Source organism: Coloeus monedula (assembly GCF_965178545.1).
Source record: "Coloeus monedula genome assembly, chromosome: 25".
NCBI lineage: Eukaryota > Metazoa > Chordata > Aves > Passeriformes > Corvidae > Coloeus > Coloeus monedula.
In genome coordinates this window covers 4,960,851-4,972,392 of record NC_138805.1, presented here as the reverse complement: position 1 = coordinate 4,972,392, position 11,542 = coordinate 4,960,851, and the positions used below count along the sequence as shown (strand labels likewise).

At 60.3% G+C, this 11,542-nt stretch overlaps 1 protein-coding gene across 3 annotated transcripts; it reads right to left on the bottom strand.

Annotated features, from left to right (window-relative positions):
• Positions 1 to 1,419: 1,419 nt before the first annotated feature.
• MCAM (melanoma cell adhesion molecule) lies at positions 1,420 to 11,226 on the bottom strand. Of its 3 annotated transcripts, XM_082296830.1 has the most exons (16): positions 11,101 to 11,226; positions 7,232 to 7,359; positions 6,912 to 7,125; positions 6,734 to 6,804; positions 6,565 to 6,652; positions 6,292 to 6,471; positions 6,086 to 6,213; positions 5,771 to 5,927; positions 5,558 to 5,679; positions 5,151 to 5,289; positions 4,840 to 4,961; positions 4,625 to 4,760; positions 4,467 to 4,484; positions 3,833 to 3,977; positions 3,317 to 3,434; positions 1,420 to 2,665 (listed from the first exon to the last, which is right to left on the bottom strand). In XM_082296830.1, exons 1-16 carry the CDS (start codon positions 11,165 to 11,167, stop codon positions 2,636 to 2,638), a joined length of 1,863 nt encoding a protein of 620 aa, XP_082152956.1. In that variant the 5' UTR covers positions 11,168 to 11,226; the 3' UTR covers positions 1,420 to 2,635. The 3 variants fall into 3 exon arrangements, with proteins under 3 accessions (XP_082152956.1, XP_082152958.1, XP_082152957.1); XM_082296832.1 differs by lacking the exon at positions 3,317 to 3,434; XM_082296831.1 differs by lacking the exon at positions 4,467 to 4,484.
• Between the last annotated feature and the right edge of the window lie 316 nt (positions 11,227 to 11,542).

Sequence of the window (11,542 nt, the reverse complement as noted above, 5' to 3'; positions counted from 1 at the left end):
GAGGTCATTGGGGTTACTTGAGGTCATTTGTGGCTCTTTTAATTGATCTGGGGTCAAATGAGGACACGGGGGTTACTTGAGGTCATTTGAATCTCTGATCACAGTTACAATGGGGTTACTTTAGGTCATTTGAGTCTCTGTTTGGGGTCATTTGAGGTCATTTGAGGCCCTGATCGGGGTTACTTGAGGTCATTGGGGTCATTTGAGGTCATTTGAGGGCCTGATCGGGGTTACTTGAGGTCATTGGGGTTACTTGAGGTCATTTGTGGCTCTTTTAATTGATCTGGGGTCAAATGAGGACACGGGGGTTACTTGAGGTCATTTGAATCTCTGATCACAGTTACAATGGGGTTACTTTAGGTCATTTGAGTCTCTGTTTGGGGTCATTTGAGGTCATTTGAGGCCCTGATCGGGGTTACTTGAGGTCATTGGGGTCATTTGAGGTCATTTGAGGGCCTGATCGGGGTTACTTGAGGTCATTGGGGTTACTTGAGGTCATTTGTGGCTCTTTTAATTGATCTGGGGTCAAATGAGGACACGGGGGTTACTTGAGGTCATTTGAATCTCTGATCACAGTTACAATGGGGTTACTTTAGGTCATTTGAGTCTCTGTTTGGGGTCATTTGAGGCCCTGATCGGGGTTACTTGAGGTCATTGGGGTCATTTGAGGTCACTTGAGGTCCTGGTCGGGGTTACTTGAGGTCGTAGGGGTTACTTGAGGTCATTTGTGTCTCTGTTAATTGATCCAGGGGTCAAATGAGGACACAGGGGTTAATTATTATGAGCTGGGGCAACTTTGGTGTAATGGACCAACCTCTGCCAGTGCAGTCCAGGGGAGCCCAAGGCCTCGGGGTCACCCAGTGGCCTCCAGTGTCACCCATCATTTGCCCGCTGTCCTCTCAGGGTAGTGGACAGGGGCTGGTTATTAGCTTCATCAATATTTTGCATTAATTAGTAGTATATTAGTGTTTATTATCATCTCCTGTAGTATTGGCATTAGCTATTAATACAATTATCAATAAATTCTACTGTTAAAGTCTATTGACAATATTATCTTGTAAGATCCAGTGGTGTAATCACCTATTACTACCTAAAACTAGGATTATTTATTAGAATAAATAGATTTATTCACATTGGTAGTAATTAGTGTAGTATTAGCAGCCACAGGGGCTGCTGCTGCTAATAATATTATTATTTATTATTATTAATAATAATTTTTAATTGTTATATATTTTTAATCTATATATATTTTATATATAATATTATATATATAAATTATATAATTTAACTATATAATTATTAATAATAATAATATTAATAATAATAATAATAATAATAATAAATGTGTCCTGTTGGAACCTCCGTGGGATTATGGAATGCCCTGCCCACCCTTCTGCCTGTGGGAACAAACTCCAGCACTCAGCTTTGAATCCGTACTTTATTTTCACATATATAAAAAAAACCTTGCAAGTATCGGACAAAAAAAAAAAAAAATAAACCAAACCAAACAAAACTCCTGGAAATGTACACACAATCCAACAAAAATATATATAAACCAAAGCTTTTGCTTGGACACCACGTGTAGCAGGTGGGGACGGCTCCCCTCTGGTCAGGGCTGTGCTGGGGACAGCGCTGGGGCACCCAGAGGACAGAGGCTTGTGGCCAGCAGAGCTCAGAGGCCGTGGTTGAGAGGCACGAGGGGCTGATCCCTCTGGGGTGAGGCAGGAGAGGGCTGGGACAGAAGCTCAAGGCAGGTTCTTGCCCGTGGCCCTGCCCCAGCGTGGGGCCAGAGGTGCCACCGAAGCACAGAGGGGAGTTGGACCTGGGGCTGGCAATGGCTGAGCACAAAAAAACCCTGAGACGTCACTGACTGGCTCTGGCTAATGTTGATTTGAAATCTGTGGGAGCTCTGGGACCTGCTGGTGCAGCAGCTGTGCAGCGTCCCTAAAATAAACCCAATTCAGAGGGGAGAGGGGAGCCCTGCCCCTCGGGTCAGCACAGCTCCAAACCAGACACCCTAAAGCCTTTCTGGAGACTGGCACCCCTTCCTTGCTCTGCCAGGTCCTCTCCTCCCACGGGATCACAGCCCTGCTGGGATACACAGGGCTAAACTGACACAGAACAGTTCAAAGGCAAAGCAAAGCACCAAGAACCTCTCAGCAACTCACCAGCTCTCTAACAAACCCCCTCCATCCACTCCTCTCTCCTCCAACCTGCACTCCACTACAGCTAAGGTGCCTCGGACATCCTAAAAGCCAATTTCACCAGCCTCTCTGAGCAAGGTCGGGGTAAAAAAAAACCACATCAAAACCTTCCCACACCTGTACAGAACAGATTACCTGAAAGAGCCTCAAATCCTTCCACCAAGTAGGGATTAATGGGATACTTCTTCCTAATATTGCTGTGGCTTCTCTGGAGTAGTAAAGCGAGTCCAGCTTTGCTGCTAAGGCAACACCTGCAAGCCCAGGGCTGAGGTAATGGCCAGGTGAGTCAGGGAGGTGGCCCCTGCACGCCCAGCACGGTGACACACGGGTGGGCTCTGGCCGTGCTCCCCAGGGGCTGGAGCAGGGGTGGGAGAAGGCAATCCAAGAGCAGGAAAGGTTCGAAGGAAGAAAGCACTTAGTAGGTTTCCTCTCTAGTTTCTCAGATCGATGTATTTCTCGCTCTTCAGTTCCGCCAAAACAGAGAGAGGGGGAGGGAAAACACACGGTTAGGGATGAACACGAACCAAATCCTCTGCTGCAGGTGGGGCAGTGGCACACACGGTGGGGTGGGGGACAGCTGGGGCACCCCAGGGTGGCTGAGCCAGGCAGGGGCTCTCTCCCGGCCCAAGGCAAATATAACCTCAGTGGGCTCAGGTGCTGCATCCTGTGGCTGGCACGGACAGTGGTGACCCAGCAGTGACACTGTGAAAAGCTGCTCCATCCCAGGTGAGGGGAAAGCACATGGCCCAAAAGACTCATCCCAAGAACTCTGGCTGAGAGCACCCATTCCTGCAGCCACTGCCCTGACTTCTGGCCAGAGATCTTTATATTTTCACTTCCTACTCCCAAAGCCCCCTGGGGAGCCCGGCTCCTGCTCCACAGAAGGAGGCAGAGCCAAGTAGGGCAGGCAGTGGGCACTGCCACGGGGCAGAGCTTTGTCCCCTCCCGGCTTTGTCCCCTCCCGTCCCTCCCACAGCTCCCCCGAGCGCTGCTGATGGATGATGGAGGCCCGTGCAGGCTGGGCAGTGCCGGAGGAGGGGAGCGAAGCATTACCTGGGTGCAGCCCCGGCCCTGAGCTGCGCTCCCGGCCCCGGCCCGGCGCTCTGTCCTACCTGGTCAGCTGCGGCTCTCTTCTCGCCGTTGGCGCCCTGCAGGAGCCCCGCCTCTTCGGAAAGTTTATCTGACTTAACTTCAACTACAATCTTGTCTTTACGGGCCTCTGGCTTTGTGCTAGGGGAGGGAGGTGACAATTTTTGAGACACGTTTGCGATACCCGGGAGGGCACGTGGCCGGCCAAGCCCTGGGGCTCCATCTCAGGGGATGCTCTGCAGTGGGGCCGGGGCTCAGAGCGCTGGGGTCAAAGAGACTCCAGCTCACAGAAAGCTTTGGGCTGCGCAGCCGCTGCCCAGGGAGAGCCCCCCTGGCTGCTCTACCACTCTGCTGTCTCCTCCCTGCACGGCAGTGCCCTGTGGGAAGCTGGAAAAGCCGCCGAGCCCCCGGCGCGGTGCCCCCGAGGCCGCGCTCCCGCCTCGCTCTGCGCTGGGCAGGGAGCAGCTGGAGCGATGGGATGGGATGGGATGGGAAGCACGAGCGATGGCAAGCACCCCCAGCCCCACGGCAGTGCTTACATGTCCTGCTTCCCGGCGCGGCCACACGGGATCTTGCCTTTCTTGTGCAGGAAGTAGATGACAGCGCCCAGCACGGCCACCACGAGGATGGCCACGATGATGGCCACGATGATCACCCCTTGGCTCTCTGCTGTTGACTTTTGATCTAAACACAACAGGGAGAGGAAGAAATTAATGCCTGTCCCACCACGACCCTCTCCAGCTTGCCCCGTGTGTTAGGAAAGGGCCCCTTCTCCCAAAAAAGCTCCAGTGCTTCCCCAGCTGCCTGCAGGATGCAGAATTCGGCACAGAAACGCTCTGTTGGGGCAGTTTCTGTAGGAACACGGAAATTCTGCTCCAGGCTGCCATGCCCCCGGTGCCACAGCAGGGTGGATATCAGGAATTCCTGCAAGGCACCAGCCATCTCTCTGCTTCCTTGCCCAGCAGGTCTGGGCTGAAAGAAGCTGCCCTTGGTGGCCGCGCTGGGGACAAGCGGGCAGCTTTCCCCCCGCTGGAGCCAGAGCCTCCACCTCCCTCCTGGCTCGGCAGGGAGAGGAGCAGGGAGAGCAGCAGTGTAGAGCCAGCAGCCAAGCTCCCTCCCCAGGCTGGAGGTGAGCATAACTCGTGTCCTGACGGACACCATCAGCAGACTGACCTTTCCTGATGGAATCATCTGGAAGAGCAGGAAGGCAGGGAAAGAAAAACACCGAGCTCAGCCGCCCCACGGCAGCACGGCACAGCCGGCACCGGGGCCACGGCCGGGACTGACACTGCTGGGGGGTCCTGGGACAGGGAGCAGCACTTGACACTCACCCACCAGCTGGATGTGCTTCTCACTGACGCCCAGCGTGTTGGACACCCGGCACTTGGCTCCCGCCTGCAGCAGGTCGTGGCTCACCCGCACCGTCAGGTTGCTGGCGATGTGCTGGTTGTCCATGTACTCGTGAGCCTGGGCAGGGCAGGCAGAGCAGGATTCAGTGCCTGGGCAGCCCCTCGGACATCCCAGCCTGGCCCCTCCCAGCTCTCACCGTGCCGTTGATGCTCCACTGGACGGTGGGACGGGGGAAGGCGATGGCCTTGCAAGTCAGGTTGACCACCTCGTCCTGCCGCACGTACAGCGGGGAGCTGATGGCCACGATCCGCGGCTTCCCTGAGGGCAGGGGACATCAGCACCCACAGCTCCCGGGGGAATGGGTGCTGGGCAGGCAGGGGTCACTCTGCACCCACAGCTCCCAGGGGAATGGGTGCTGGGCAGGCAGGGGTCACTCTGCACCCACAGCTCCCAGGGGAATGGGTGCTGGGCAGGCAGGGGTCACTCTGCACCCACACCAGGTCTTACCCTCAACAGTCACGAACACCTGCTTGCTCTGCTCCAGCCCTGGCACGCTCGGGGCCATCACCTTGCAGCTGAAGGTTTTGGAGGTTTCAAAGGTGAGGTTCCTCAGGACGAGCTGGTTCCCTTCCCCCACCTTCTCACCCTGTTGGGAAGGGATGTCCCCAGCAATGAGCCCTCTGTGCCCACATCCCAAAGGGGTTCAGATGCACAGGGAGGGAGGCTGCAAGCACAGGACTTCCCTGCAGTACTGGCCAGGAAGTGACAACATTGGGGTGGACAATGCAGGCCCATGGAAGAGGGAATCCTCCCCCTGGCCTCTCAGGGGAGATGGAGCAAGCTCCTGACTCTGCTCAATTTGCTGCAAAGCCCAGGCTGAGCCTGAACACGACAGAACTGGGATGCCTGCTCACCTTCCCATCACTCCACTGGTAATTCAGGGCCACGGGGCTGTGGGCATCACAGCTCAGCTTCACATCATCCCCTTCGCGAAGGTTTGAGGATGGCTCCATCTTCACACGGACCCCTTCAATATCTAGGAGAGGGATGGAGACCAGGGCAGGGTGAGCAGGAGGAAGAAAGCACCCACCGTGGGATCCACAGGGTCCATTCCCCCCCCGTCTTACAGTTCACAACAAGATCCACATCCTCCTCTTTCTGTGACAAATCATCCAGGTCCAGCGACTGGCACCTGTACGTGCCACTGCTGCTCTTGTTCACGTCGTGCAGGTTCAGGACCCCGCTGTCGGACTCTGGCGACGACAGATCCTGCCACTCATCCAGCTGCAGACAGTGGGCACAAAGCAGAGTCCTTAGCCCCACACAGGCCCCCTGCCACCCAGCCACTGCATCCCCCTCCTCAGAGCCCTCTAGGCAGGGGACAAGGAGCAACCAGGAGATGTTTGCCAAGGGAAGGGTGCCCCAGTCCCCTCTGGCCTCACGTTTTTCTTAAAGAAGCTGAAGACAGGCGGTGGGTTCCCATCAGCCTCGCAGACCAGCGTCACATTGTCCCCTTCCTTCACCAGCGCCGAGGACGACACCACCTGCATCTTCAAGTGCTTGGTGGAGTCTGGGGGCAGGGATGGGCAGGGTCAGTGTCCAGCCCTGCTGCAGGGCACCAGCACGGCTCCCCCAGCCCCAGACTCACAGAAGATGTTGAGCTTGACCTCCTGTGACTCCAGGGCGTGCTGCTGTCCCCGCAGCCAGTAGTGCACGGTGCAGTGGTAGCGGGAGTGGCGGTCCTCGCGCGTGACGGGCGCGTACAGCACGCTGCTCACCGTGTACAGCCCGCTCGACTCGCGCGTCAGCGTCGACTGCATCATCACCTCTGCAGGGGACACCGCCGCTGTTCCAGCCACCCTTGGGTTCTTTGGGTGCCAGCCCCTCTCCTGAGCCGGTTCCCCATCCCCATCCAACTCACCGTTCTCCCTTGGGTGCAGCTGCTCCCCATTCTTGTGCCATGTGATGTTGGGAGGTGGGAAGCTGTTTCTGCTCAAGCACTTGGCAATCTGTGGTGGCAGAGACAGCTGTGAGCATGGGTTAGGGTTAGCAGGGAGCCTCCCCGTCACCTGTGTGCAGCCTCTCCTCACCTCTGGGACCTCATTGCTTCTCACAGAGATGCCTCCTGAGCTGGGCTCAATCTCAGGGGTCTTGGGGACCTCTGGAAAGAGAAGCCACCCCACACGTGTTAGAAGGGACCGGATGGGATCCCTGCCAGCCCCACAGAGCAGCTGCCCAGCCATGCTGCCCTCCCGCCCTGTCACTCACTGTAGACTCTGAGCTCGGTGCTGCTCTCGCCCATGCCGTAGCTGCCAGCTCCCACCTGGCACATGAAGGTCCTGGCGTCCTGCACCGTCACTGAGCTGATAGACAGGGCCTTGCCCTCCTCCAGTGACAGCCGCCCCTTGTAGTCCGTGTCATCCTCCAGGACACCGCTGGCCGTGACGTGGTACAGCCTCACCTGCCTGTTGCTGCGGTCCATCTGCAAGGTGAGGGGCGAGGCTGGGCTGGGCAGCCCGGCAGGAAGCCCTGGGCTGGTTGCCACCCCAGCCCACCAGCCAGAGCTGCTCTCCCAGGCCAGCACTCACGTAGAACCAGTCGATGTAGGTGTAGGAAGCATTTTCGGGGATGTAGAAGTTGCATTCGATCCTGGCTGTGCCCCCGATCTCCACTTCCACCACAGCTGGCATGGAGATCTCCAGCTTGCTGGCTGCAGCTGTGGGGCAGAATTTGCTGTTAGGGGCAGGATGAATGGGGAAGAATGGGCTGTCCGAGCACAGCCTGTCCCCATCTCCATCCCCCGAAAGCTGTGGGGCAGAGCTGTGCCAGCATCCCCTAGACACTGTGTCCCAGCCCAGCAGGAGTGACAGCCAGGACCCCACTGCCTTCAGCATCCACAGAGAGCCCATGGGCTCAGGCCAGCGATCCTGTTCCCAAAGAGGGGACAAGACAGGTCGTGCCCCCACCAGGGGGGTGTCCCCTGGAAGTTGTGTCCCCAGGACACCGTTGGGAGGCAGCACGTCCCCAACCACCACAGCCCTGGCACAGCCAGGACTCCCAGCTCCCTGCACAAGCTCTGACCCTGCTGCCCCAGCAGGAACCCAGCAGTCAAAGCATCCATCCCTGCAGCATTCCCAAGGTGTCCCCTCGCTGCTGCTCTGCTCCCTGCCCAGCTCTGCCCAGCCACAGCACCCCTGTGAGCAGAGCTTGCCCATCCCTGCACCCCACCTTCCTCCCAGCCCAGCTGCCCGCAGCAGTAATGGAGCTGCTGGCCCTGCTCCAGAGCGGATGGGAAAGGTAATGGCTATTGATCCAGGACAGGGAACGGAGCAGCTTCCCAAGGGATTGGGAGCAGAGCCGCCCCAGCCGGGCAGAGCAGAGATAAGGGCGGCATCACAGCAAGGCTGGGAATGTCACTGCCACCATCCCTGCCAAAGCAAAGGGGGGTCTGCACGCCCTGGGCTGGCACACAGCCCTGCAGAGGGGACAATAGTCTGTCCCCAAGCAACAGAGCCAGCCCAGGTATGGGAGCTGGGGACAAGAGGCTTGGAGGAAGCAGCTGTGTCAACATCTCCCTTGATAGCGCCCGCTCTGTAACAGCCACCACCGAGGCGACTTCAAAGGGCAGCGCCGTGCCCACAGAACGCTCTTTGTTTGGAGTGGGTATGGGGTGGCACATTGCCAGAATGCAGCCAGGGGCCCTTCTGCCACAGCAAAGGCCCCAACGTGCAGGACCAGCCACCTCAGAACTCCCCAAAACACAGGTTTTGGCCTTCGCCCATCCCATCAGTGCATTGCAGTTGGCACTAAGCAAAGAGGGATGAGCAAAGCACGGCACGGCAAAGAAGGTGCTGGAAAAACGGGTGAAAGTCCCAGAGATAAGCACGCACCGGGGACAGGAAACTGGCTGAGAGTACAAAGCAGCTGCCCACCTGTACGGCCACGACTTGGCTGCCTGCTGCAGGAGGACACCTGCACAACTGGGCGAGCCTGGGGCACGGGTGTGTCCCTGCTGCCCCTCCGCTGAGCCCTGGCACCCTGGACTGCAGGCAACCAGGCCAGACTTGGCCTCTCTATCATTTTCAGACCTTTGGCAAGGGCCTCAGGCAGACCCAGCCCCTGGGAGAGCAGCTGGTCCTCCCCCTGACCCGCTCGGCATGAGAGCCCTCAACCAGCCAGCGGAGCAACCGAAACCATGAGCTCAGAGCTGGAGAATGGCTGGCATCTGGTGCTGGCATGAGGAACACAACCCTCCCAGCCATCCAGTGCCCTTGAGGAGGCCGACACGGTCGCTGCAGCCCCCACACTGCCTGGAACAAGGGCTCACTGCTGCCCATCTCCTCCAGGACAGGCTGGAAGAGGGACACAAGGGGACACTCACAAGGTCCCCCAGAACCCTGGGGACACAAGGCTCGCTTCTACAGCTCCAAGACCTTTTGCTATGTGCGTGGGCAGGCTAAAGAGGCACTGGGCACAGCCGGCCTGGCACAGCAGACTCTGGGAACTTGGCGATCCTCCTTTGTGCCCAGCGCAGCTGCAGGTTTGGTGATGGAACCTGGGGAGATCCATCGGCCACGCGTGGAGCAGCCCAGCTGCAGCACCGAGCTCCATCCACCCCAAGTGCCTGGCACAGCTCCAGCGGAGACCTCGAGATCTGGAGAGGGCGTCTGCAGGGAGCGAGCGGGGAAGGAAGGAGAGCCCCCGCGCCTTTTCCATCTGGCTGGCGGACAGCCGGCCGGCAGCCAGAGCTCCGCAAGAACAAAGATTTGCTTTTAGAGCTGGGGAAGGGGGTGGGGAGCAGCTCAGTCCCTCGCCAGCCTCCTGCAGAGCCGAGGTGTGCGGGGAGACGGCGAGAAGTGCGGCTGCGTTGGCGGCGCAGAGCCCCCGGCGCTGAGCCCCCGGCCCGGAGCACAGGAGGGGCACCACAGGGGTCTGGAGCCGCACGTGGGATGCCTGAGGTTTCCGTGGGTTTGTGTTCCCCTCTCAGGGAAACCAGCTGCGGCCAGATCCCGCCTGCTGCCGCACAGCCACACATGCTGCCCTCCTATTCCCCGGGAAAGCTGCACGGATCGCCGAGCCGGGGCGCCCCACCTCCCACGGAACAGCATCACCCGCACCCCGGCTTCTTCACAGAGAGAAGAAAGAGGGTGCAGAGCCCCAGCCCTGCACGAAGCAGCACGGCCAGCAGCGCCCAGCACCTCCACACACCAACCACCGCCGCCCAGCCCTCGTCGTGCCGGGGATGGGGACGGAGCCAGGGCTCTGCTGCAGCCAGACCAGCACACTGCACCCCAAAACAACCCCACCAGCCCGCCAGGACCCCGCCATGTCTACCTGGAGAGGCAAAGCTCTCAACCCCACCCCGCAGCTCGGTGACAACATCCAGACACCTCTCTAACAGCCAGACTGCGGTGCACAAAGGGCTGGGGTGGCTCAGGCAGCCCCGGGGTGGGCTCAGCCTCCCGTTCCAGCAGCGCTGGCTGGCCTGGGAATGTCTTGGCCGTGGCTCCTTGTGCTTCTGGGAAGCATCAAGCCTTTCACGTCGCTAGGCTTCCAAATACCCCGACGCCGCCAACCATTGAGAGACTCCTGGCTCAGCACATGTGCTGTGGGAAGGGGATCCCGGCACGGGACGGGGGTGGGAGCAGCCTGCTCTAGACTCCGGTCTGAGCCTGACTTTGGCTCCAACACCTCGGCCTGGGCAGGTTCCCAGCGCCGAGGCCACCTCCGCAGCTCAGCGGGGCAGGGAGCAGCGAGCGCACCGGGACCGCTCCCGGGCCCCCGGCGAGGGGAGAGCGGGATGCGGGGAGCGGGGCAGGGCAGGAAGCGCAGCCACCCCCCGAGGGTGAAAATGGACTGGAAAGTGGATAAAAAAAGAAGGCACGAAAAAAGCCAAGAGAAACACAGCGCTCAGGGGAAAACTCCTTAGAAGGAAAGGGGTGGATGCTTCCTAACAACAACCAGTTCACCCCGGTGCACGCTGAACGCACGTGGGTCACCCCTCAACCTGCCCTGCCCTGGGGGGCTGCAGAGGGGCCCCGAGAGCGGGACGGGGCACCCAGACCCGCCCCGCCGCGGATCGCCGGGCCGTCCGGGCGGGGACACACGCTGGGAAGGGCCGATCCCACCTGGGCTGCCCCGACCCCGCGATCCGAGCATTCCCGGCGCCGCGCCAGGCACCGCCCGAGGGGCGCAGCGCTCCCGGCTGCCGGCGCTGGCCCCGCCGCGGCTCTGCGGGGACACCCCTCCGGCTGCCACCCCGAGGAGCTGCACAGGGGCAAAACCCAGCCCCGCAACCCCCGCTGCAGCCCGATGTCCCCGGGGCGAAGGACATCCCTGCCAGGGCTCCGCGGGACCCATCGCCGCGCCCCGGAGCGCTCCGCAGGTGCGCGCGTCCGTCCGCCCCGCACCGCCCGGCCCCGCACCGCCCGGCGCCGCCCTTCCCGCAGCCACTCACCGCAGCAGAGCAGGAGGCAGCAGCCCCAGCCCAGGGCGAGCCCCGCCGGCCACCGCCCCCCAGCCATGCCCGCCGCCGGCCGCCCGAGACTGAGCGGGGCCGTGGGCTGACGTCAGGCGGAGGAGGAGGAGGAGGAGAGGAGGAGGTGGAGGAGGAGGAGGAGGAAGGCGCGGTGCCTGCCCACCGTCCGCAGCTGCTTATCACCCCCAGCAGCAGCCGGGCGGGTGCCGCCGTCGCCGCCCAGCCCCGCAGCGCCCTGTCCGGCCCCGCACGGCAGCGGGCAGCGCTCGGCCCGGCCCCCAGCCCAGCCCCCGCCGCGCTCGGGCCGTTCCCAGCTGCGCCGGAGGGGCTCGCAGACCTGCGAGCTCCTGCCTGTCCGGGCGTGCACGGGCTGAGCCGGGCAGACAGCCGGGCGCTGGAGGTGGGATCGCTCACAGACCCA

Excerpts from the sequence above, each read along its gene's own strand:
- MCAM (XM_082296830.1), bottom strand. The coding sequence starts at position 11,167 with ATGGCTGGGGGGCGGTGGCCGGCGGGGCTCGCCCTGGGCTGGGGCTGC. Across the intron at positions 6,653-6,733 it reads GAAGCAATGAGGTCCCAGAG|ATTGCCAAGTGCTTGAGCAG; the intron begins GTGAGGAGAGGC and ends CTGCCACCACAG. Across the intron at positions 4,962-5,150 it reads GGTGTTCGTGACTGTTGAGG|GGAAGCCGCGGATCGTGGCC; the intron begins GTAAGACCTGGT and ends CCCTGCCCTCAG.